Here is a 26355-nt window from a genome sequence, read left to right as displayed (position 1 = left end):
CGGAAAGGTTGTTTTAATGTTAAAAACCCTCTATTTGATCATCTCGACATCGAGATGTATGAATATATATATATATATAAAATTGAGTCTCAAAAATAGTACATCTTGCAACACATTATCTAGACCGTCCATTTTCAAGATTTTCATATGTTTATAGATCTCCTTGATTTTAACTATTTTTGGAGTTTAAACTTTTCTAACTAGATATGAAATAGATTTTAAGATAATCCTAATAACATTTTACAATAAAATTACATGTTATAAAAAAATTTGGAGGTATGCCTTAGTTGGATTGTTTAAGGTTGCAACCTTAAACCAACCGCAACCTTTTCACATTAGTTAGTTTTTTGTTCCACAATAAGCAACACTTGGAGAAGCATTCTCTAACATGACAAACTGGTCTAAGATTAGGTTTCCAATGGGCCTGGCAGCCCGGCCCAAAAAGGGTATAGCCTGGGCCACCAAATGTGGCCTGAGGGACTAGGTTGGGTCAGGCCTAGGCCAGGACGATGACAGGGCTGGTTTGGCACAGGCCTTCTTGCTCCTATATTTTTCGTTGTTTTTTAATGTCCCAACCCAGTGCAAACAAGGCCAAGGCCCCTTTTGGCTCGGTCTTGACCAGGCTAGGGCTAGCCCTCCAGGGACCTTGGCCAGGGCCGGCCTAATCTTGACTGACCTAGGGCCAACCTATTCCAAGCCTATCTAATATATATATCACTCTCCATAAAATCATAGTTTTGATAAATTGTGATTTACATCGATTCAATTAGAACACGCCTACTAAGTTGTTAGTATCCTTTTTGTCGTTTTAAAATTGATGGTAGTTTCGTTGTTTTGTCCAAATTTGAAGTCATTTTGGCCATGCATTAGAATAATGCGTGTTCTTTTCCTTTTTTTTTGGGTAATTCCGTGGGGAAGACAACCTGACTCGTTTTTGCAAGTAGATTTAAAGTTAGTTTTTTTTTAAAGTATTCGTGGGGTAGTGTTAGTGGTAGAAATGAAAACCATAATGTGGTGACTATGGCGTGGGATGCTACCACCACAACTCCAGCCCCTTTCCCAAGTAATACATGTTGGGGCTCAAAGAGTTAGAAACTCATGGCACCTTTTAACCATGGATTAAAATGAACATTTTATAAATCAATGATACTTTGGATATCGTTAAGTAGTTATGCTTAGTTATTCGCAAGTATTTAAACTTGGATGGGCTTTTGGTTTGTTAGCCGACACACCAGTCTAAGTGCACTTTCCTTCCGAAAGACTACCTTAGAGATGGATTTTAGATCTACAGCTTCATATGGCGAGCGATGATCTCAACCACCACAATCATGAAAAAAAATTAAAGATTTTAAACCTAAGAAATAGGTTCTTTTAAACTTATCCTTTGGACCATTCTTTCTTATTCTTTTTAAATAATATACTTTTAAGGTTTAAATATTATGTTTTTCTCAATTTTTTCTTTTTCTTGAATATCGATCGTGATGATCGAGATTATCAACATTGTCCAATTCTAGATCCAAAATTCATCTTAGTTGGATTTTTGAATGATAAGAGCAATTAAAATTTTCCTTTTGAACTTGGTTTTAATTGGTTAGCAAAGATGTGTATGGGGGGAGGACTCTTCTCTAACCATGGTGGGCCACGCTCTCCCCCAGCCTGTCGGACCCATGCCCCTCCCATTACCTTGTGTAATGGCTCGTACCTAGACCTGACCCACTTAAGGCCCCATGATGTCAACAATGAAAAACAAAATGAGACCCCATACAGTGTACTCCGGCGGGAACAAATACTGCGCTTTCTTTCCCTGGCAATAGAGCTACTTAAGGAGATATTTTTTGACCTGAAAATTCGGAGTTTGCTTTAGAATCACCTATTTTCTTAAAAGGAATTTTGGATTTCTAGTTCTTAAAAACTTATACCCGATTTCCAAAATTTAGATGCTGAGTGTGTTCAATCTTAGGATTGTTTTTCTTTGGAAGGCACAACGAGAGCGTGCATGAATGCATTATTTATTCGTTGGTGGCTAGTTGCATTATTTATTCGTTGGTGGCTAGTTTGAGGAGATTATGTCCCAAAATTTAGGGTTTGTTTGGATGACAATTAATTTTATTTGGAATATATTATCTTATTCGAGATTAAAATACTCAAAATAACGATATGTTGTTAGCTATTTAGTACATATCTTGAATAATGTATAAATTTAAATATTTATCTTTTTTTCAATGATTTTCAGCTATTTGTAGATATTTATCGTGAAAACATGTGACTATTAGCAAATTACTTTAAATAAAATAAAAATCATTTTCTTTTAAAAAAAAAAATTTATATGTAAAGCAACGTATACGTTTATCTCATATAACTTCAAGATGGGGAGTGCCAAACAAACATAATTCATTATCATAGTTAACATTATTAAATAGTGAGTACACCCAAACATGGCCTTAAAATATTTGAAATATATATAAAACCAGCTACCAGATAGAATGAGATCTAGGCATAGATGGTCAAGGTGGCCGGCAAACGTGACGACTAAAAAGCTCCATTCAAATTTCTTGTTCCAAAGATAATTGAAATTCATTAATTTTAAGCAAAATTGATGCACCAAGAGCTTGATGTACAAAATAGCCCAAGACTAAACACTCTAAGAAAGAAATCAAAGGTGAAGCAAGATTACGGCCAAGGCCAAATGATCCGCATGAGAGTTCCTTTCTTTGTTGACTGCCGGATAAACCAAAAAGAAAAGAAGGTATAAAAAAAATAGAAAAATTCCAAAGTAGGGTTTTTTTTTTTACCCGATGGAGTGACTGGACGAAATGCTCCTGCGGGAGCACACAATCTTTTTACATAAACCCATTTACTTTTTGGCAGTTGACTAGGACGTAACATGGGCTGGGTCCGACGGCACATGAATATCCCTTCCCACCACACAGGAAAAAGGACATGGTTCAAGCGTCAATAGTAATATTCATAGGATGAGAATCAAATTGCCTTTTGTATTTCTATGGCCAATAATTATTGGGAAAAGATTATACAAAGCCGAGGCTGGAAGCAATCAAATTGGAGCTTACCTAAGAAATTTCACTAAATGAAGTTGTTTTGATGCCCAAATACTCTCAAATTAATCATCTTGACATCAAGATGCATGAACATGAGAAAAAAAATAGATTTTAAAATTTGAAAATCGTGTATTTTGCGTTGCATTTTTGGACCGTCAATTTTCAAGTTTTCATATATTTGTCGATCTACATTATTTTTTAAGCTTTAAATTCTATAATTAAAGATGAAAATATGTTTTAAGGCTATCACAAAATTTCCAATTTTGAAACCACATTTCTCTACACTACTTGAAGGGGCGCGCTTTCTTTTGATTGTTTAGAGCCTCAGCTCTATGCAAACTGCACTATGTACTTGGAGCAAAAGAGATAGGTAGTGGGGTAAGGAAAAAAAATGAAGAACAAAGAGATGGGGACCCCCTGCAAATGGAATCCAACTTTTAAAGTGCTTGATTTTTCGTTTTCAGTATATGGGTACTGTTGTCCAACTCATTTGGCACCATTCTGATTCCACTGATTTTGAAATTTTGTGAGGAGTGCACTTTCAATTATTTGAACCTTTCACCTACCCTTCCAACTTAGAATAACAATCTTTATGAGACGAAACAAAGAGAGGGAATCGAAAGTTCTCTTATGTCTCTATCATTCTTTTTTATAAGATCTTTGTGCAATTTGTGCGTATGTCCTGTTATCGAAAACATTGTCAAATCTTCCATATACATCTATACCCTTTTTCTCAATTCTTCAAATATAATGATTTGATCCCTACTTCTACTTTTGAGAATCAGAAGTTTAACATTTATGCGTCCAACTAGTGAGGCTTGTAAGGAGGTGTAAAAATATTTTGGAATTTAAAAATCCGAAATATTTGAGTTGAATATATACTTCAAAATTTGGAAGTCCAAAGTATTGTAATTAAGCAAGAACTTCGGAATTCTTTTAAGTTTGACAAAAACAAAAAAACGTTTGACATTTCGAGTTCCGAAGTATTTGCTCAAGTAAAATACTATAAAATTTTCAATTTTTGAAGTATTCCTAAGCCTCTTTACAGGCCTCACTGGTTGGGTGTATATAAATGTTGAACTTTGAATTCTCAATATTTGAAGTAAGGACAATGCAATCATCTTTAGAAATTGCAAAAAAATTAGGTATGAGCGTAATTACGTATGAATTTTGGGGAGTTTTAAATGACACAAATTTTAGGAGGATATGCACATAAATTACTCCTAATCTTTTAATCAATATTCATTAGAGACTTTTTTTTATTCAAATAATGGGATTTTCAGCCATGTTTTTTTTGGAGGGTTCATCTCTCCTAAATTCGTCAATTCAACTCGTAGTTATCAAGACGGACTAGACCAGACCAGCCGGTCCAATTTGTTGCGGTCAAAAGGGTTTTTCGGATGAAACTCATTAAAAAACCAACAATTGACAAGTTTTTGACAGTAAAACAAGCCGGTTTAGACCAATTAGACCAAGCCAATAAAATTGAAAAAAATTTTATTATATATCTTTCATATTTTAAATTATTGTTTTAATTTTCTTGTTTTTTTAAAAAGATCTTGTCTAAATGGTGTGACCATCAGTTTAGGCCACTCACTAGTTTGACTGTTGGTCAGATTTTAATACTATTGATTTATTTGATTTTAAATGGATTTGTCTACAAAAAGATCATTTATCTTTTCTACATGAAGGTCACATTCATTTCCACTCATTAGATGTCAAATTGGATAGCTTGGGGTGAGTCACAAAATTCGAGAATTGTTTTTTTTAAAACTATATTTCTATTCATGTCAAGTTGAGAGACAAAACATTCTTACAAATAAAAATGATTGTGATCTTCATGTACAAAAAATAAATAGACTTTTCGTAGACAATCTCATGTTAAATACATGGTTATTGGTAGTTCCCTTTTGTTTTGTTAGACAAAGAAGCTTTTTATTTGCAACCTATGAAGTTATGCCACATAATGCTTCCGATGTGAGAAACTTGTCTCAGAAAATCGTACCTTATCTGTTTAATTTCTGTATGCATTTTGAATAGTTTTTTTTTTTAGAAAAGGATTGGATGGCTTCTATATATATATATATATATATATTATAACTTTTTATTATGTCTCTTCTAGGAGGAGATCTTTTTATTTTGGATGAGCTTTCTATAAGGTCTAAACTTCATGTAAACAACATCAAGCCTCACCCCAAATCCTCATCTGGAACGTACTTTCGGCAATGGAATGGAAGTTTCTATAATTGCTCTAAGTTCAATTTCCAACACCTACAATAAAATGTGCTGTTAAAAAAATGGTACAAATCTTGTGAATCTGTGAACACTTATTTTTAAAGCAAAATTGATAGTGTAAAAAATTTGTTACAATATACATTTTTCTTAGAGCTTTAAATCCTAATTTTTTTCACAACCATAATGTTCAAGTCGATCTGATCGAATGTAAAGGTTTTCCAATGCTTGACTTGCAATTTTCAATGAGGTATGAGTAGAGGGTTTACTTAATTTGATAGGGATTCAGCCCTATCAAGTCATTTTCTTTTTATTTTTATAACCAGATAGTTTTTGATAATTTTTGGGAATGAAACTCAAGATATCACGTTGCGGCGTCCACCCAGACAACCTAACGTCGAGTCCATTCCCTGTACAATTTTCCTTTGGCTTGGCAGCTGAAAATGTAATCTCTTGTAAATTCCATAGCATACTGTAAATGAGGGCACATGCAAAAAGACTATCTCAAGCATTATATGAGAAAACCATAATTTACAACACAATCAACCTTGTGGCGGATCATTTTTACAATTGCAATTTCCCTTGAAAATAAAATAGAAACCAAGGCCTAATTGGAGACCATTTGTGCCCCAATATCCTTGAATACAATATGACAAACTCACTATAGTGCTCCTTAATGGTTGGGAGCAAAAATAAACATATTGTTATTGGGCAAACCACTAGCTTTGGCTAGTGTGCTAGGTCAAATTTGACCTATTATCCTTAAACTTTCATCAACTGTAGGGAAACGGAATGTGTCAATTCTCCAACTTGGAAGAGGTGAGACCCAATTGGCAGCTTTTTCAAGCCAAATTGATCCACAATACTGAGATCCCTGCACACATCAATATCAAACCTAGCTTGTTGTTGAGAGTTTGATGGGAGATGGATTCTCCTAAACCCCACCAATTGCTTGCTTGGTGCTCCATGGCCTTGAGGAGGTGTGGAGTATACAAACACCACATGGGAGCCATCCATGGGGCCAATGTTATTGACATCAATATGGAGGCTCATGAACAAGCCACTGCATCTAGTGTGAGACACCCTAACCGCTTGGCACGACACGGTGTCGTTGCGGAAGCACCCGTGTTTCCCGTCGAGGGGAACCGAGACCATGGATGGTGCTTGGGCTATTGACTCTGTGAACTTGGTATAGCTCGATCCATGGCCGAATGGGTACACAGTGTTGCCCGTGTAGAATCGGTAGGTCCTTCCAGGGTAGCCCTTCGAGGGATCGGGGCGCATGTTCATGGATGTCATTGGTAACTTGGTGACATATTCTTGTGGGTACCATGTCATTGGTAGCTTCCCCCCTGTAGAATTGGATGCTGAGTTAGAAAGACAAGAATTTAAAGTTAACATAGACTCTCTCTCGCTCTCTCAGTAGAAATTGGATGGTCAAGTTAGAGAGATACAATTCTAAGTTCCATTAAGTTTTGTGTGTAACATTCTTCACTCTCATAGAATTTAGACATATACAACTCCAAATACATCAAGATTTTTAGTGTGCGACTCTTTCTCTCTGTCTCAAGGAGTAAATAATTTGTTTAGATACAAAAGCATGCACACTAGGAATCGGGGCTGGGCTTGAGTGGTTGGCAGTTGACGTCAAACAATTTTACATCTCGAGTTTGATTCCTACCACTGAACTACCAAAATAAAAAAAACGCAAAAACAAGTGAGCACACATTTTACCTGGATTATATTGACCAAATACAATATCTGCAATAGCTTGCCCCCCAGCTTGGCCAGGGTACCCTGCCCAAATGATGCCTGGGACCCTATTGTTGTCCTTAGCAAAGGACACATCAATTGGACCCCCACTCATCAAGACCAGGACCACTGGTCCCCTTGATGCCATGGAGACACTTTGTATCAGCTCTTGCTGGTGTCCTGGCAAGAGAAGGTCCTCTCTATCCCTCAACTCTGCCTCTATGCTTTGATCCAATCCCATGACCATAATGGTTGCATCCGAATTCTGTGCGGCTTCAATGGCAGGCCTAAATAGATCGGTAGTAGGGCATGCAACGCCTCGGCAACCAGGTTGGTAGATGGCCTTGGCATATCTCCTTATACCTTGAACAGGGCTTGTGTACCCACATGGAACTCCTGCATAAAATTTGAGTTGCGATGGTTAATTTAACTTTAAAAATTTATCAAAAGCACAACTAACTTATTGATTATCTAATAGTTTACCCATTTTCAAATTGTAAATTGAAAATTGAACATTCATACAAAAAAAAGAGAATACATTTTTTTTAAACGGAGATGAATGAATTCTAATAATTCCCCCAACAAATCTGATAGACTAAAAAGGAATCACAATCCTATGCACCATCACCATCTATTCAAATAAACACATGATATCAGAGAGAGAACATGGGAGAGACCCCCTATTGAGGCCTTTCTTCCTGCATGTCCTTAACATCTATCCATCATCATCCATAATTTGAACAGACAATGATGACTTTAAAGACGACGAACCTATTCCATTCTCTCAAGGATTAGAGTGTACATTCCCATCTATGATCTTATTCAACTAAATCTATTAATATTGTACAGGGCAAGATTTTAATGCATAATCTCACCTGCGTAGTTACCGATCATGGTGAATGTTGCATCAGCATTAGGTCCTATAACAGCCACTGTGCGAACCCGCGCTGGCAATAGGGGAAGCGCTGCCCGATGATTCTTTAAGAGTACGATTCCTTGTCGAGCAGCCTCTAAGGCAAGCTGTTGGTGTGGAGGGGTGCAGACATCCTTGTGCCCAAGCTGCCCGAAAGGCTGAGCGGCCGGGTTCCCATCGAACATTCCAAGCCTCATTTGAACGGTGAAAGTGTTTGTTAGGGCTTGGTCTATATCTCTCTCACTCACTTTCCCTTTTCTCATGGCCTCCCCTGTGTGTTCAGCCAAGAAAGGTCCACAGTCTAAATCCAAACCTGAAAATTTTCACATGTAATTTCATTTCATGTTAGTATAGCACTAGGTTTTTGATGGTTTGAAAGTTTAGGCCCAAATTTGGCCAATGAATGTTTGAAGAGCAGTTCATATTTAGAAGTGAAACTATAGTTTGGGTGGGGAATTTTTAATGTAGGAACACTGGGGAGACAAAAGGGACCTTGAGCCATTTTTCACAGAGAAATACATTTGGTTATATTATTCTAGGAACACAAAAATGGTATTTTTGAAGCTTTTCCATTTCTAATTTCTAAAGTTTCATTTGTTGACAAAGGTGGAACTACAAGGAAGTGGAAAAAAGAGGAGTGACACCTACCAGACTTAATGGCAATGGCAGCTGCATCTTCAGGTGTAGCAGTATAGTGCTGCGAGTCGTAGAATACACCCACCGAGTCACAATCGGATACAATGTACCTGCACAACCAGTCACATAATTTAATATAAATAAACCAATTATGCATCCAAATACACCTAACGCTATATCTCTTTTAGAAAGTTGTGACAGGTTTTAAAACCCGGAATTATGTTTGGGATCGCCAACCTATACCATTCTGGATCGGCTACCCACTAAATCTAATCTAGATGGGTGATTGGCAAACTGGATTGCTGGTTTTTATAGCACTATTGCAAACTAATGCACTTCAAAGGGTCCTACCTACATTTGAACTATTTTTGAGAAAAGGTAGATAAAACTTTACCCACACTGAAACTATTTTTGAGAAAAGGTAGATGCAACTTTAGCCAATCTGCTAAACTAATGGAAACGGTACTGCGTTCTATTGAAAAGGAAAATTTGCCCACCTTTGAAAGGGTCTGCAACCGCTATACCCCTGTAGATTTGGTAACCAAAGAACCCTTTACCTTCATCACAAAGTTGGACACCACCAACATTTGTGGGCATCTTTCTTTTTTTTCGAAAGTCAGTGGAACAAAAAGCCTGTACCAGTTTTTCATTAAATAAACATGGCGAAAATCCAGATGATATTTTAACAACCTTACTATAAGCAATTATGCCAAATCATGAAGTAAAGACAAAGAAAAAATGAAACACAAGACCTCTTGTAAAAAGGTAAGGTACAATGATGTGAAACACCCTAACAAACAATGGTATCACCATTGCTAATCGAATAGGCAGCTTCCCTATTTGAAATCAAGCCACAAAAGCCTTTCTTCCCCCCTCTTTGCAATTTATGGGCTAAAGGAACGTACGTTCAAAACGATACATGCTATTTTGGGCAGAAGAGTATTTTAAGGACCCCAAATGCTTGGGATGTAAACCTCCTCAATCTATTGACTTAACTTCAAAAAGAAAAAAAAAAAAAAGTCATAGTAGGCTTTTAACAGGTGGCCAGAAAAGAGACAAAAATACCATAAGAGTCTTAACTATTTAACATTTTACCGATTTGTAAAATTCCAAGTCCTGGTCATGTGTCTTTTGATGCGTATTTAAAATTTAAAAGATATGCATAGAATTTTGAATAATTCATCTCTGTATTTTGAAGATACAAAAGAAATGAACTAGAAATATTACCCATTGAGGCCCCAATCTCCCCGGATAGTCTTGGTTAAGAGGTTAGGATCGGCACAGGTGGGAATGCCATTGACCTGGTTATAAGAACACATCACACTAGCAGCTCTCCCTTCAACCACGCATGTCTCAAAGGGTGGCTGATATGTGTCCTCCAAGTCTTGCTTGCTCACCTGCAACACACGTGTGTACGAGTAGCAAGGTTATTTTCAAGTGCAAAGGCCCCAAATTTGTAATTAAATCTATGATTGCGGTACTTGTTAATTCATCAAAAAAACATGTGAAAGATTTCTTGGCTATTTATTTTTTTTCAAGAAAAAATTGGCAGATTGCGCACCCACAGATCAGTGGGTAGGCAGGCAATCCACCCCATCGATCTGACTTAAAAACATTGGTAAGGAGCTGATCACATTAATCTGAGCTTATAATCTCAATTGACTTCTATTCATGAATTAATCCAAGATTGAAGGCAGTTACCATTCAAAGAAAAAATATCAGATTGAAAGCTCCAAACTGGAGTAAACCAATAAATAATGGGAAAAGTTTATCAAGAGCTGAGGCTCTAAACAATCAAATTTGAGCCTATCTCAAAATTTTCACTAGAAGAGGTTGTTTTGATGTTCAAATATCTTCAAATTGATAATCTCGACATCAAGAAGCACAAACATGAGAAAATAGTATATCTTGTAACACATTTTTGGACCGTCAATTTTTAAGATTTTCATAAATATGTCGATCTACACTATTTTTAACGTTTTAAACTTTATAAATAAATATAAAAAGATATTTTGAGGCTATCACAAAGATTTTCAATATTGAAATCACATTTTTCGATACTATTTGAAAGGTAGATTCTAATTTGATTGTTTAGAGCCTAGGCTCTACACAAACCGAACCCACAAATAATATTCGTATTACTGAATCATGTTGAATTTATTATCAAGGACTCGTGGAAACATTTTCGTTTGAGCTCCGACAACCGTACCATACTTGAAACAAGAATTAACGCATTCAAAAGCGTGACAAAGAAGAAAGTTGGTTTCCAAAAAAAAAAGCTTGCTGCTAGGGTGGTCGTGCGCGATCACCTAGCATATGGCCTTGCACCCAGAACACAGTGCCAGTGTTTTGAAAAATTGACCCAAGCTCTAACTTCCTAAAGGCCCAGAATTTCTCACACAACTATTTGGGCGGGTGATAAATTCTATAAAAGAAAATTTAAAAGGATATGAACCAAAGCACTCGCTTCAAAGGGCGTCGCAAGAGTAAAAAACCAGCAAGCATAAGCTCGAAAGCCAACAACGGCTACCGCGAAATTTGGAGAGACTTGGGTGATTGTCGGGTTTTTTAACCCAAAATCTTAGCAATTCAATTGAGTCCCCAGTTAGTGATTTTTCAAAACTTACGGTGACATTTCGATATGAAAAAAGTTATATAATCTTTTGATTCAGAAGTAGATTTTTAAAGAAAATATCATTTTGAGCCTTGAGAACCCTATCTCTCTGCTCTTCTTCGGATGGATAAGAGTCAACTAAGTTTAAGCACTCTGGAGCTCCAAATTATTCTTTTTCTGTCAATTTGATGCTACAACGAGTAAACACCAAAGATAGATGTGAAAGTTTTCACATCAAAAAATCACCCGTGAGTCCAAAGTTGAAAGTTGAAACTATTGTCGGGGGGGGCGGCGGTCGGCGGAACATGTGTTGACGCCTTGACGGTATAGTCGATCGAGACCACCAATCTTTTCTCAAAAATTAAAATATATTTTTTTGGTATAACATCTCAGAGTGTGAGCCAGTAAAGCTCCTTCATTTTCTCGCCAAATGTCGTCCCCCATTTAGGGATTTTAAAATGATAAGTTCCAAAAATTGACGAAAACACCCTCATACCTTTAAAATAAATTCGAGAAATTTAACAAAATAAGCACAAAATATAAATTATTTGGCAAAAGTTTGTATAGAACATGGACATAAGAAAAATATCACTGGAAGAGATTGTTTCATTCACCAAATATCTTTAAATTGATCTTCTCGACATCAATATGTATGGGCATAAAAAAAAACGGATTTCAAGTTTTGAAAATAGTACCTTGTAACATTTTTGGACCGTCAATATTCAAGATTGTCAAGCTTTCATAAATCTGTTGGACCTACATTATTTTTAAAGCTTTAAATTTTATAATTAAAGACAAAAAATATATTTTAAGGCTATCACAAAGACTTTGAGTATTGAAACCACATTTCTCGTTACTATTTGAATGTGTGCTTTACTTTTGATTATTTAGAGCCCTGGCTCTATACAAACTGCACCGTTTAACAAAATAGTCACAAGATATATATTATTTTAACACATTAAAAAGTATACAATGAGACCATTTATCTTTGGTACCAGAAGATCACAATTAATTTTTTATCATTGGATATAAAATTGGGTGGCTAAATTTATTTTATCGATAAATTCAATGTTAAAAAAAAAAAAGATTTTCTCGAACTTTGTGACGCACCAAAACGATCAAATTTCACATTGGATGCTTATAAGAAATTGTGATTGCCTTGTATAAAAGCTAGACAGTCTCATTGTATACAATTCAACTTTAACATTTAATTCATATTATGATTTTTTAGATTTTAAACACCAAAAAAGAACAGTGATCAATGGGAATAATTGTCAAAGGATAAAAATTAAATAATGCTAAATAATTTTACACCAGTGTAAAAAAAAATCAAGCGGTTGAAATTCTAACTACCTAGTTAGATCAAAACCAGCTGGGTAATATCAAATATTTCAAAAAAAATCATATAAAATCCCAAAAAATAAAGGATTTTATTTGTAATGTATTTTTTAATGTTTTTTTTATCATTTTGACAAAGATTGGAAATTCTTTCAAACATTAACACTTATTTTTACATTTTTTCATCTTTTAAAAAAATCAAAAATAGATATTGCACTTAACTTTTATAGACATCCATGTCAAATTTAATGATGATATTTTAGGGTCCTATACACATAGGTGTGGAAGGGTCCTATAGGATCATTACTCATATATATAAGGGTCCTATAGGATCATTACTCATATATATATATATATATATATATATATATATATATATATATATATATAGGGTTTGTCTAGAGTTAACAACCCCTCAAAATAATAAAGTTCAAGTTAGAAAGAGTTGTGATAGCTGTATTTATCAAAACAATAATCACTTTTTCATTAAAAAATTATTTAAATAGATAATTTTACCATTAAACAAAGGAAATTTTGAAATTTTAACAAAAATATAATAGCTTTTTGGAAGTTAGTATCCTAGAACTTTATTTATAGAATGCCATTGTCCTTTAGTTAAAATTTCAATTTTACTCTTCATGAAGATGATAAAAGTATCATTTGTCTTGTAGTAATGTTTATAAAATTGCCCTACAATTTTTTTAAAAAAAAATAGACTACAAACTTAATAAATCCACCATTCACAACTTTCTCGATCTTGAACATTTGTAATTTGAAGAGTTGTGAAGTTTAGATTATCCCATATATATATATATATATATATATATATATATATTAGTCTAAAATTCACCACCCCATTGGGGAATATAGAAATCCCTACTCCAAGATTTCTTACAACATATTACCCTCACATTAGTTAAAATTACTTTTGTTTTCTTTTTGCTATCAGATTTAAGAAGGGCATTAGATGTAATTATGAATCATAATCAATTTTCCATTTTCACTTTTATATGTATATATATATATAGAGAGAGAGAAGTAGATCCTGTACACCTATTAGCTGACCGCTACAGTAAACACCAATGATCTAGATTGAATCTAGGCCGATCTGACGGTCACAACCTATTTTCGTGTTTGAATTTTAATTTTTTTTTTATAAATCCAAATCACTTGAAATTTTAGGTGTATATTTTTTTCATCAAGACGCACTTAATAAAAATATAAAAAAAATAATCTGCAAAAAGTAAATTGATCAAAATACCCCTAAAACTTTATAGGGGTATTTAGTTAATTTTTTTATATAAAATATTTTTTTATATTTTTTTTTTATGTACAAACGCTCTAAATTTCAGATCAATCTGATTTGTAAAAAAAAAAATTAAAATTCAAATACTATTGAATATTTGAGATCGTTAGATCCACCAAGATTGAATCTGGACCGTTGACGTTTACTGTCGCAGGATACCCTTGGCCTGACAAAAAAAAATTTCTATATATATATAATAACCGGCTTTTTTACCCTAGTAAGTCGTAGAGCATTGCCGCCAGGGGAGCACGCTGTTGTAAGCAGTCTAACAAATTACCGTAAAAATATACGTTTATAAATAATAAAGCACTCTGTGCGATGTTTACGTCAAATAAAAGCAACGGGACAATGCCATACCAAACACAAGTCTCTGTGGAAGCAAAGGCTTGCACAAAATTCCAAACACCATATTTCGCGTGCAATGATTAAAAACCTTTGGTTTGTGACCTCATACACTCATTTATGGACACGGTTCCAACATGGGCTTGCCCATAAATTTATTTTTAAATATAATTTGAATCTAATTTTTACATAACATATAATTTTTGACATCGAAATCATGAATCTAAAAAATGAGTAATGATTTTATAAGGCCCTTCCTCATTTATGTAGGTAGGTTCCCAAATGATCACCATTAAAATTAATAAAAATCTCTAGAAACATTATCACGTAGGTGTGACATTTGATTTTTTTATATATCCATGTCAAATTTAATGGTGATCCATTGGGTCCTATACATACAGGTAGGAGAAGGTTCTATATGATCATTTCCCATAAAAAATATATATTTGAAAACTAGAAAAAATAATTATATTAAAAAAAAACATTTGGACCGTTAGTTACACTTGTTTTTAGATGGACCACCTATTTGCATCCATCATTAAGATGGATGCCTTACACCTTTGGATCGCATATTGTAGAAATGCAATCCAGCCCGCATGAAACAATTTTCCCTCACTTATTCTAATGGTCAGCAATTGTTCTACATCGTCGAATCGCTCTCTCTCCCTTGACAACTCTCTCTCTGAACGTAGGGATAGAATTTCCCAATGGTTAATGGTGAACAACTATTTTAGACCATCGAATCGTTCTCTTTCTCTCAAGACAACTCTCTCTATCTAGTTATAAAATATGATACCATTTACCTTTGATATAAAGTAGTCACAATTAAATTTATTCTTGGTATAAGGTGATCACAATTAATCTTGATCGGAAATTAGGTGACTGCATTTATTATATTGACCATGCACAAAGTTCAAAAGAAATTTCATAATTATTTTTTTACATCAAATTTTATAATGAACCGTTATAAGAGTGTCGTTGGCTAGACTCAAAATTTAAAAAAAATTCCCCACTTTGTCGAGTTTGACTATAAGTATATGTGACCTCCTTAGGTGAAGATCAGGTGGCTTTAAAGATGGTACACCATCAAAACCCACCTTTGTGCAATCTTTCCCACTGGACACCTAAAGATAGTGAGTGCAATCCAAACATAAAAGAACAAGAAAAAAAGGACAAATATCAATTGGAAAAAATTTATATAAGGCATCCACCTTTATATAGTAGAAATAAGGTGCACCTCAAAAATCCACTAAAAAAAATTGTTTCTAAGTAAAAAAAACACTACTATCGACCACCTCGACTTCGATATGAGCATATATGAAAGAAAAAAGAGATTTCATATCTTAAAATAATGTATATTATAACACATTATCTAGATTATTTTCAAGGTTTTTTAATGCTTATAGAACTACTTGATCAACATCATTTTTTAAGCTTTGGTTTTCATAATTAAGGGTGAAAACAAATTTCTTAATCATTAAAAAAGTTTCTAATATTAGAATAACCTTTCAGGTAGATTTTTGAAGTACACCTTACTTCTATAGAGTAAGGTTGACACCTTATAGAAACCGCACCTAATATGTTTTAAGGGGTTATAAACCCTTATAAAGCCATGAGGCCCTATTGATATCATTCTAATAGGTACCTCCTCAATAAATACATTCACTATTGGTCAATTGTAATGCTTAGGATTGAGGAATTGCTAATAAAGCAAGTTTGTTTTTGTTAGTTTGATCCAGCGTGGGACTCACCAGGCATGTCAAATCGGACCCGGCTGGGTTAGCTGGAACCGGCCCATGGGCGGGCCTGGTTTTGGTGGAAAAGTAACCAAGTTTGAAAAAAACTTCATACAATTATTAACAAATCCAAAGAAATAAAACATCTCCAAGGACTCCAATTTATTCTAAATTTCCAATATTCATGCGGCTAGAGATGGTAGCACTGTCTTTCCCTATTTAACAGGGCTGGAAGGATGACATTTCAAAAAAAATTCAAACCACAAATTATGTAGCCGTCATAATCAAAATTTACTACTTCCATCAAATCGATCAATTATTGATATGAAATGCGAGCACAATCACATAATCATCTGACCAACAAGTAAACTCATCAGCATTTATCAACATTAAAGCTCTCGACCAATTTTTCAACATTCCCAAAAATATTTCAAAAGGTCCTAAAACATAGAGAGAGATCAGTAAGAAACTTAGTGGCAATCACATGATAATATCACAATTATCTTTTTAATCTGGAATTTTGGATTATTATTGAGAATTTAATGTATTAAATGGATTATTTTATTTCTATAAAATAAAATTTTATTGATATTAATAATTGAGAAAGCTTTTTATGTTCCCCGTACAACATAGAAATCCTATCCTCCCCCCTGCCATCCAGCCATCAATTTTTTATCAAGAGAGTCATTCATCGTCTGATTTTAGATCCGACTTCACAAAGTATTTTATTTTTAGTTTTTTAATAAAAAATTTCTCCACATAAAATTTGGTATGTGCCATCTTCTCATTGGGAAGCACCTATAAAAAATAGTAACAATAATTTTTGGATAAAAACTAATGACCAAATACCCCTTGAATTTTCAAGGATATTTTAGTTATTTTATTTTATTGAAAATATTTTTTTATATTTTTCGTTAGTACGAGTTTAATAGAAAAATAGAGGTCCAAAATTTGGTGTCAAAACAGTTTATAGAAAAAAAATTAAAAATAAAACAATGTAGAGACATGACATTGTGATTGGGGCAATCTTAACCCTTCATGAAAAACTAGACGGTTGGATAAGAGGGAGGATTGAACTTCTATGTTGTAGAAAGAAGATAAAAAACTTTCCCTTAATAATTATGGATTAGGTGACAACGTTGACAAATATTTCTAACATCGAATTAAAATACCAAAACTCACCGTCCAACTTAATACCTTTACATGTCCATTATCAATTCTTTGCAAACTGCCTCCCATTTTCCTTATAGAGATTTTTACACCTAGTTGTGGGTAAATGGTGTTGATGATAAAGGACAAAAGATATGGCAATATATTCCTTCAGATATGAATAATTCAGATCTTGCTTTATTGCTCGTATATTTTCCGTTTATATAGATATATACAATCAGTCACACATAGAAACCTTTTGTGCATTTGTATGGTTCAAGGTCAAGGAATGAGATACGACAATTTCTCTCTCTCTCTCTCTCTAAGAGTTAACAAATGAAACATTCCTTTTTAAATTCAAATTGCTAGTTTTGGTTTCAGATTACATGTACACTATCGAGAAAATTTCTTTTTATGGTGATAATTAGGGGATACCCTAAATCATCATAAAATTCATTTTATCTGGATAATTAAAATTATTATCAAACAGTAGAATTTATGGGGATAAAATGACAATAATTTAAATTTATCAAGAAATAATTGTTTGTGACCGAGGTGAGAGAGGAAGGGTTTATCTGACTTACCTTGGCATCAAAATGGAATCGATCAACGCCCTTCCAATTGTCAAGGTCATAGGCAGTGTAGTGTTTACAGCAAGCTGCCACTTTCAAGCGATTGGGATCCTTTGCATCAAAAGCATTTTGGAGGCCCCTAACATAGCGACCAGCGTACCTACCCACCACAGTCGGGTCTTCACCTGGTGTCTCCTGTCCTCTTCCCCATCTCGGGTCGCGAAAAATGTTCACATTTGGGCTCCAAAACGTTAGCCCAGCTAACCCCTCATTGTACATTGCCCTGGCCTCAGTTGACACTGCCTGCATATTGATAATAATAATTATTAAATTATTATAAAAAATTAAAAATTAAAAATATGGTTTATTTATGACATGAATTTTAGTATGGCTTATTTAATAACATGAATTTCTAATACTTGGCTTTTTGGCCTGGAAATGTTGGGGAGGGGTAGCAATGGGCGGGGTGGCTCCCCCCTTCCATAAAAGGCTAAGGGGTGGGCAACAAAATGTGGCCTCAGGGCGGGCCAAGGCTGGGCCACCATGGCCTGAAGCTTGGGCCTCTTTGGCATGGGCCCGGACAGGCCTGGTATGAGACTGGGCCAGGCTGTCCCTCAGGGTGTAGGGCCAGTCTGGCCCCATGCCTTAACACCTAATATAAAGCCAACTAAAGCAATTATGAGACTGGCTATACCTTTGACATGATATTAAATACTAACTTAGAGTAGGAACTAAGATAATCTACACAAGTGATGTTTCAAAAATTCAATTTTTCCACCCACATGTAGGGATAAGGAAAATGAATCAAATTTCATTTTATAAATTATTAACCAAAATAGGGGTGGGCTAGTGTCTTGGGCATTCTGGCTGGGTCCACCAATCGTGCTAAGGGTACTTCCCACAGTTTGAAAAGGGAAATTGTTTCACGTGGGCTGGACCGCATGACTACCTATGTGGTCCAAAAAATGTAAAGCATCCATCTCAAAGATGGATGCAAGTAGGTGTTTCATCTAAAATTAATGGTTCAAATGTTTTTTTATTAGAATTATTATTTTTAAATTTTTAAATTTACTTATTCTTTCATATTCATCATCTCCATGCTACAGATTACTGAGTCCTTAAAAATTAAAACAAATAATTCATCTTAAAATTAGCTTTATTAATAAGCCCGCATTTCTATACATGCAGGGCTCGACCGCATAAAAAGTGGATCCATTTGAAAATATATGGATAGGGCGATCCAGCTCGGCAAGGAAGAAATGACCAAACCATACCGAAGTTTCTAAAATTTTACCGAATTGCCCCTCATCGTTCACCTGCAGTGAAAGGTTAAATGCCCTTTACTCAACATAGTTAGTTGTGGGACCCACACACGAAATGGTCTAGATTTTGATTTGCAGCGCGTCTGACAATCTGGGCCGTCCAAAATGGACTCTAACTTTTTCGGTCACGAAGCCCACAGTACGTAAATTTCAAGTGACATGACATACGGTTTTCGCTTGGGTCATGTAAATTAAGAAACTCACAGGGGACAACGTCGTCATAAAGTCAACGAAAAGAGGGACCATACCAAAAAAGGTTCACCTAATATGGTCCTTGTAGATAAAGAAAGGGAGACTTTCAGTCACTCTTCTTTCCAAGTCAGGGAATTGAAAACTCTTGTGTCTTTCATTTTCATAAAAAAGAAGCAGGGATATGGTTTACTGTTTTTTCCATGTTAAAAAGTTATATGCTAAAGAACATGGCACCCAAAGATAGAGAGAGAGAGGGGCAATTGAAGGATTAATAGAGAGAGATGGACAATTGAAGGATTAATATAGAGAGAGAGAGAAGAGGAGAGAGAAATAATGTGTAATATAATGGATTGGAGTTTGGGACCATTCACATGTTGGAGTTGAAGCTTCCCCACAGGTCAGCTTTCTGCTGTAAACTTTGGACATCACGTGTATAAAATATATTTAAAAGTGAATAGAACGAAGACAGTAGCCAAAAAAAAAACCCATGTTTTGCCTGGTCTTTAATGAATGCCTATGGACACAACAGAGAGAGATTTGAGTGAAATTTGTTACTGTGAAAGAAACTGTTTTTCCATTGCGAGAGTATGAAGGACCACCAGGGGATCAGAGAGAGAAGCAAGGGTTGAAATGGAGGCGATTTTGTTAGAAACAATGGCATGAATCATTAGAAACACTCCGAATTTTGCAGCCTTTGTTCGGGATCCCAAACGCTCACTTTACGTGGAGCTGTGTCGCACCAACAAGCAACATTTCTTTCCCTTTCCCTTTGTCAATTTTTTTTATTTTTTTTCTTGGTTAGTAAAGTTGGTGTTTGGTAATTAATTGATTATGAGAAAGAAGGCAAATAATGAAGTTGGGAAAGTCGCACCAAGAAGCGCACCGCTTTAACTTTACCCAACTCACAACACCATCGCTTCTATCCATCCCAAGTATGAAACCTCATTAACTCGCAAGCGCATTTATATCTGCCCTCCATTCTCACTACCTGCTCCAAAGCTAACCACTGCCATCACCTCTACTTTCTGCTTAAAATTCAAGTTCCAAAGTACCGTTTGCATGTCATGTCAACCACTGAGGAAAAAATTTATATAAGGTTGTAACTTTATAATGTAGAGCTAGGGATGCACCTCAATAATCTATCGGAAAAGATAGTTTTAATGTTCAAAAACCCATCTAAAAGATGTATGATCATGAAAAATAAAAAAATTTTAAATCTAAAAAATTGTGCATTTTACAATATATTATCTACATCATCCATTTTCAAGATTTTGATACGTTTATAGATCTAATTGATTTAAACTATTTTTAAAATTTAAAATTTTATAATTAGATATAAAAATAGATTTTGAGGTAATCCTAAAAACAATTTTACATCAAAATTATATACATGATAAATTTTGAGGGCGCCACTTACCATAAAACAGCTACGGATGCAACGATATTGCCAACTTCACCCATTTTTTAATGAAATAAGTTGAGTTCACAACGAGGCTTGGAGTAGAGGCCTAAATTTGTTTGGAGACTTCAAATTATTCCAAACCAAATCATTATAAACTTTTTCCCTTTTCTAAAGTGATTTGGGGGTGTATTGCGCCAAGTCCAGAATTTCCGATAGAAATACGACCAGTCTCTTGGGAGATATCTAATTAAATTAAAGAAAATCAGACCATGGCCAATTCAAGTTGGACACGGCGCGTTCTGAATCAAAGTTCCAACGAGAAAATTGTAACAATGGAGGTGCGCTATATGAGACCACGTCCATTAATCCAAAGAGTGTGAGTACTTAGAGCCCATCACTTTCGAATCGATGACTGTACAAGAGGAAGAGAGCGGGACCCACTATGACATGTCACATTCCCTAACAGGTCCTATCACTCTCGAAACTAATCCGTCATATTAATAAATAAAAGATGAAATGCCTACGATTTCTCCATAATGGTTAAAACTTCAATATATTTTTTCAATAAATACCAACAAACTTTTATCTTCGTTTTTTTTTTTTTTTTGAGATGGGATACATTGAGATGATTTGCCGTCACAATTATTGTGAAATCTGATAATTTAAATGTGTCACAAAATACAAAAAAATTTATTTTAAAATTTGTTTGTGGCCAATGGAATAAATACAACTATACAACTTTATATCCGATAATCAAATATTAATTGTGACGACCTTTTACCAGCATCATTGTATACTTTTCCTTTTTTTTTAGTGGAATAAATACCAATGAACATATGCCATCCATCATTTGGGGTTTCCAAACAGTTTCCTGACTTGTTCCTACTCCCCCGCCCGTCAAATAGATCAACGGACGGCCAGGATCATCCGCCCAACTGCTTTTGTGTAAAGGAACGCAAGTGTTGATATCATACGGTCAGGGAGGCGCTAAGACACTGTTTGAGACCAAACTGGCAGCATAGGATACAAAACCAACACTAAACACCACAGATCCAAACAAATATCACAACATTAAATTAGTAATTACCTGACCAATCTCTTCCCATAGTGAAGAGTTAAAAGAGGCAGCCGTCAAAATGACCTGAGGAAAACTGGTGGCACCGGGAACATTACCGCCAAACCTTGTACCGGGCCCCACATTCGACACACCGTGTAAAGCCTCCGACCACCATTCATAGTGAGGAACGCCAAGCCTCGCCAACCCCTCCGCGTTGTTAACCAGGAGCCTAGTCTTTTCCGGCAAGGTTAACCGCCGGATTAAGTCGCTAACCCTGGCGTTAATCGGCAGTGACCGGTCACAAAACGGAAACGAACCCATTTGTCCGTCACAAGCGAAGGAGGGGCCTGGTTCTACGATGGCCGGAAAAGTTGTCGCGATGAGGAGAGAGAAAAACGTGGCCAAAAGTATCGATTTCGCCATTGCAAGAGAGAGAATGAGAGGTGGGGGAACTTGTCTTTGGAGAAGAACTTATAATGGAGTGAGAAGGGCGGAAGAAAAAATCGTTTTGGAGCGAGAGAGAAAGAGAGGTGGGAAGAAAGATCGTGTTAGAGTGAGAAAGAGGTGGCGGAAAAACTCATCTTAGTTTGCGAGAGAGATGGGAAGAAACTCGGCTTCTAGACGGAGAGGAGTTGAAAAACACTCCTATTGCGAGAGAGTAGGTGAAGAAAAAAATGGTCTTATAGAGAGAAAGGCGGAGAAGAAATGCGGTTTGGAGAGAGAAATGGAAGAAAAACGCATCTTAGAGTGGGAGAAAGAGTGAGAAGGAAGCTCCTATGCCGTGACGAGACGAGTAGTCAGTCGTCTTGGAGTGGGAGACAGAGGTCGGGGTGAGGTTGGGTTATATAGGGGGAATTGGCCTAGCGAGTAGAGTAGCCCGTGCTGGTGGAAAAAATCGCCGATGAATTGGGGACCACGTCGGAAAAACCACCGGCCGGGAAAATAGGGCCGGTGGTCCAGATTTCGGCTTCTGGCCGGATGCTAGATAGAAAGAGAATGTGTTTCTAGAGAGAGAGAGAGAGGGCATTTAAGGTTGGGAAAGAGGCTCCAACCAGATTTTGTTTGTATAAGAATTTTATTCTTTGAGAGCTCCATAATGCGTTTCCAGTCGCATCTTTCCTTTTGCGATGATGAGCTTCGTTGTTTCTTTTACTTTCTTTGCGCCCGCCCCGCCCTTTTACTTGGTGGCCCATACCATACACACCATGTCATCCATGAGAAGCCGATTGGGGTTTTCCTAGATTTCTCACACATTACTCTTTTGGCTAGAGAGAGAAAAGAGCCTAGATGTCCTTACAATTTACTCCTTTATCCAAAATAGAGAGAGAGAGAGACTACTTTGAATTTTATTTTTATGGGGGAAGGTGAAGAGAGAGAGTATTCCTTGAATTTGGTCCTCTTGTTTTGAGAGAAAAAGAGGGTTAAAATAGTAACATCACTCGTGGATTTTTAAAGGTAAACTCTTGAAGTTTTGAATACTAAGATAAGATTTTGATAAGAGGACTGTTTTTGGATCACCCACCTACTATTTCCGATCCACATCGGTCATCCAACTCTAACAAATCGGTGGTACCTGATAATAAAAGAAAAAAAAAACAAAAATAGAATGAAGGAAGAAAACATTTCTCATAATTTTCTTTGAAGAATTACGATATCTTAAATAAAAATTGTAGGTTTTAAGTTAGACTGATGACCAAACCCAGATCAATGATTCCCAATCTAGAGCAGTAATGTTTCAAGCACTGTTCAAGAGGATACCACTCAATGCACATTACGGAATTTAATATTTAGGCAGAAGATAGGAATGGAATAGAGAATTCCTTCATCGTTCTTTCCTTCTAATTTGTTTCTAGTTTCATTTTCGAATCTTTTTGACAAATGGCCAAAATGCAATAATTTGAAATACTCATCATTTTTTTGACAATGCTGCAATGAACTTGGTTCTCCTCTTCGTTTTTTTGCTCTTTTATCAAGTGAGTGAAAGTTTGGGATCTTTAAGTAAGGGTAGAAGTGAAGATGGGGTTTAGGATAAAGGAGTATGGATATGATAAATTAAGGCCCCACAAATCGGTTGAGAATTGGTTTAGAGATGTTTGGTGGGTTTGCATCATTTCCCTTTAACGATCCTATCACCATACATGACAACACGTTTCCTTTAGCAACACACCTTACCACCGCATATTGTTAAGAGATTATATATTTTTCATCAGCTGTCTTTGAATTCTTGATATTGGATTTTTTTTTTGTGCACCTCTTCATGATGTGATGAATAGAATGTTTGGTGCTTTGGATGAGTTGTTGCATGTAAAAGGACAAGCCCCCTCACATGATAATGGCGCCAAATTCTTATATATATATATATATATGCTGGGTTGTATTATATTGTACAAAGACATACAAACATAATTCTTTTGATGGATGATTAAGCTCAATATTATACTTTATTGTTATTCTCCCACCCCCAATCTTTTTAGATTGTTGTCATGTTCACCCTCCATATTCCTACACATGCTAGAGAGAGAGAGAGAGAGAGAGAGAGAGAGAGAGGGGCATGCATGCATGCAATTTGTACATACTCGACAAATTATTCTAGAATGGAACAAAACACAACTAAAAGCATGATTATTGTTTTGTACCTCTTTGTTTTTTTTTTTTTTTTTTGGCAATTAATTTATTTATAATTGTCCTTGTTTGTATTTTACCATCTTGTTGGGGAGTCTTACATGGACACAATAAGTTCAGCGTGCCAAATAAGACTTATTTATAGCATCGGTATGCATTATGACAAATCCCATGTGTCCTTACAAAATTTTCTTAATGCCCAAGTTTTCATATTATGACAATGATGTCCTCAGTGGATATTTTTAAGTCATGAAAGCCCTTGGTGACTATACGCTTCAAAATACAAGAAAAAGTTATTTGTACGAGCGACTGCGCCCTAGGCCATTGGGAGAAGTTTCAAAAGGCGTCAACCTCAAACTATTGAAGTAAGGTGTACATCAAAACTATACTAAAAGTTGTAGTTTCGATGCCAGAAAGCCTGTTATGATATGAAAATATATTACCACCCATAAGTATAAATTTTAAATTTTTAAAATAGTGATGTAGTTTTATAAACACTTGAAAATCTTAAAAATAGATAGTTCTAGATAACGTATTAAAAGATGAACTAACTTTAATACTTGAAATCCTTGTTCTTTTCGTCCAAGAATCGCAAGGTCAAGATGATCAACTAGAAATTTTGTCAGCATCAAAACATCTTTCTCCAGTGGGTTTTTCAGGTGTACCTTACTTATACATTATAAAATGGAAAAGTTTATATAAGGATGCAATCTTATAATGTAGAACTACGGATGCACCTAAAAAACCCATCAGAAAAGGTAGTTTTAATGTTGAAAAACCCTTTGATTGGTCATCTCGACATCGAGATGTATGACCATGAAAAATAAAAAGATTTTAAGTTTAAAAAATAGTGCATTTTACAACATATTATCTACACCGTTAATTTTCAATATTTTCATATGTTTATAGATCTACTTGATTTTGACCATTTTTAAAATTTAAAATTTTATAATTAGATATAAAAATAAATTTTAAGATAATCCTAAAAACATTTTACATCAAAATTATATACCATGATAAAATTTGAAGGTGCCCTTTACCTCTACCGCTTCATATGCATCCGTATGCGAACTGCACCCTTATAAAATTAGCACCCTATATAGACTTCCCCCAAGTAAATTGCAACTTGCTTTTATTCCTCGGTTGCTTGTTGAGTCGCCCCAACTAAAGGACACACGTTTGTGAGCAGTGTCCCCACATTAAACATTTTTGCACTTTTAGGGTAAATCTCAATGCTAACTTACCCCTAAAGAAAATGATGCTTTTAAACACGTTGATTCCACGAGACAATCAAGTGTTCTCTTTCTTGGTTTTTTATTTTTTCGCTCTGCAATGTTAAAGCCGTGTTACTCTTATCCAACTTCCAATGTCCGAGAACTAGAGATGTGAGCAAAAAGCAAGAATCCATACACAAATTTGAGTAACTCAAGTATATTTAGATTTGGAAACGGTTTCTGTACTTTCTCTACAGCACAACATAGGAGATTTATGCTTCCTCTACCATCCATCCGTCCAATTTTTATCAACAGAGCCACTCACCGTTTGATCTTTGATCCGATCAATTTATAAAAATTGTATAAATATTAAATTTGGTACGTGTCATCTTCTCATTGGGACGCATCTATAAAAAAATATTAAAAATAATTTTTCAATAAAATATAATGACCAAAATACCTCTTGAAATTTTCAGAGGTATTTTGATCATTTTATTTTATTGAAAATATTTTTTTTTATATTTTTCGTTAGTACGAGTTTAATAGAAGATTGAACATACAAAATTTGGTGTAAAAGTAGTTTATAAAAAAAACATATATAGTGTAGAGACATGACGTTGTGATTGAGGCAATAGTAGCCATCCATTAAAAATACACAGTTGGATAAAAAGAAGTATATAAGTTTTTATGTTGTAGGAGAAAAATAGAAAACTTACCCTCTAAATTTAATGAGAAAGCTAAAGTGCAAGTTTAAGAAGAAGAAGAAGAAGAACACGCAATCCCCAGAATTATTAGGCTTATTTTTAAGCAAAGCTGCTTTTATGGTTTTAGTTGGGACATCGGCGGCTTTATGGAAAAGCTTACTCGAGTAAGATTACGGTCTTATCCGTTTAATGTTTA

At 35.2% G+C, this 26355-nt stretch overlaps 1 protein-coding gene across 3 annotated transcripts; it reads right to left on the bottom strand.

Annotated features, from left to right (window-relative positions):
- Positions 1-5777: 5777 nt before the first annotated feature.
- On the bottom strand, positions 5778-22283 carry LOC18445086 (putative beta-D-xylosidase 2). 3 transcript variants are annotated; one of them, XR_016049851.1, is made up of 8 exons: positions 21650-22283; positions 17659-17949; positions 9817-9986; positions 9087-9222; positions 8602-8699; positions 7916-8266; positions 7023-7436; positions 5778-6640 (listed from the first exon to the last, which is right to left on the bottom strand). XR_016049851.1 is itself a non-coding variant. In XM_006855232.4 (7 exons), the coding sequence occupies exons 2-7, from the start codon at positions 17923-17925 to the stop codon at positions 6051-6053; spliced, it is 1890 nt and encodes a 629-aa protein (XP_006855294.2). In that variant the 5' UTR covers positions 17926-17949; positions 21650-21809; the 3' UTR covers positions 5778-6050. The 3 variants fall into 3 exon arrangements, 2 of the variants coding, with proteins under 2 accessions (XP_006855294.2, XP_088715159.1); XM_006855232.4 differs by lacking the exon at positions 9087-9222 and having other exon boundaries at positions 21650-21809; XM_088859033.1 differs by lacking the exons at positions 9817-9986; positions 17659-17949; positions 21650-22283.
- Positions 22284-26355: the final 4072 nt, after the last annotated feature.

This window comes from Amborella trichopoda, chromosome 2 (assembly GCF_054954075.1).
Source record: "Amborella trichopoda isolate Santa Cruz 75 chromosome 2, AtrichopodaSantaCruz75HAP2 v2.0, whole genome shotgun sequence".
NCBI classification, from domain to species: domain Eukaryota; kingdom Viridiplantae; phylum Streptophyta; class Magnoliopsida; order Amborellales; family Amborellaceae; genus Amborella; species Amborella trichopoda.
Note: the sequence above shows the minus strand (reverse complement) of the source record. Positions and strands in the feature narration are given on the sequence as shown.

Excerpts from the sequence above, each read along its gene's own strand:
- LOC18445086 (XM_006855232.4), bottom strand. The coding sequence starts at position 17,925 with ATGTACAATGAGGGGTTAGCTGGGCTAACGTTTTGGAGCCCAAATGTG. Across the intron at positions 9,987-17,658 it reads GATTCCATTTTGATGCCAAG|GTGAGCAAGCAAGACTTGGA; the intron begins GTAAGTCAGATA and ends CGTGTGTTGCAG. Across the intron at positions 8,267-8,601 it reads TGCCATTGCCATTAAGTCTG|GTTTGGATTTAGACTGTGGA; the intron begins GTAGGTGTCACT and ends GAAAATTTTCAG.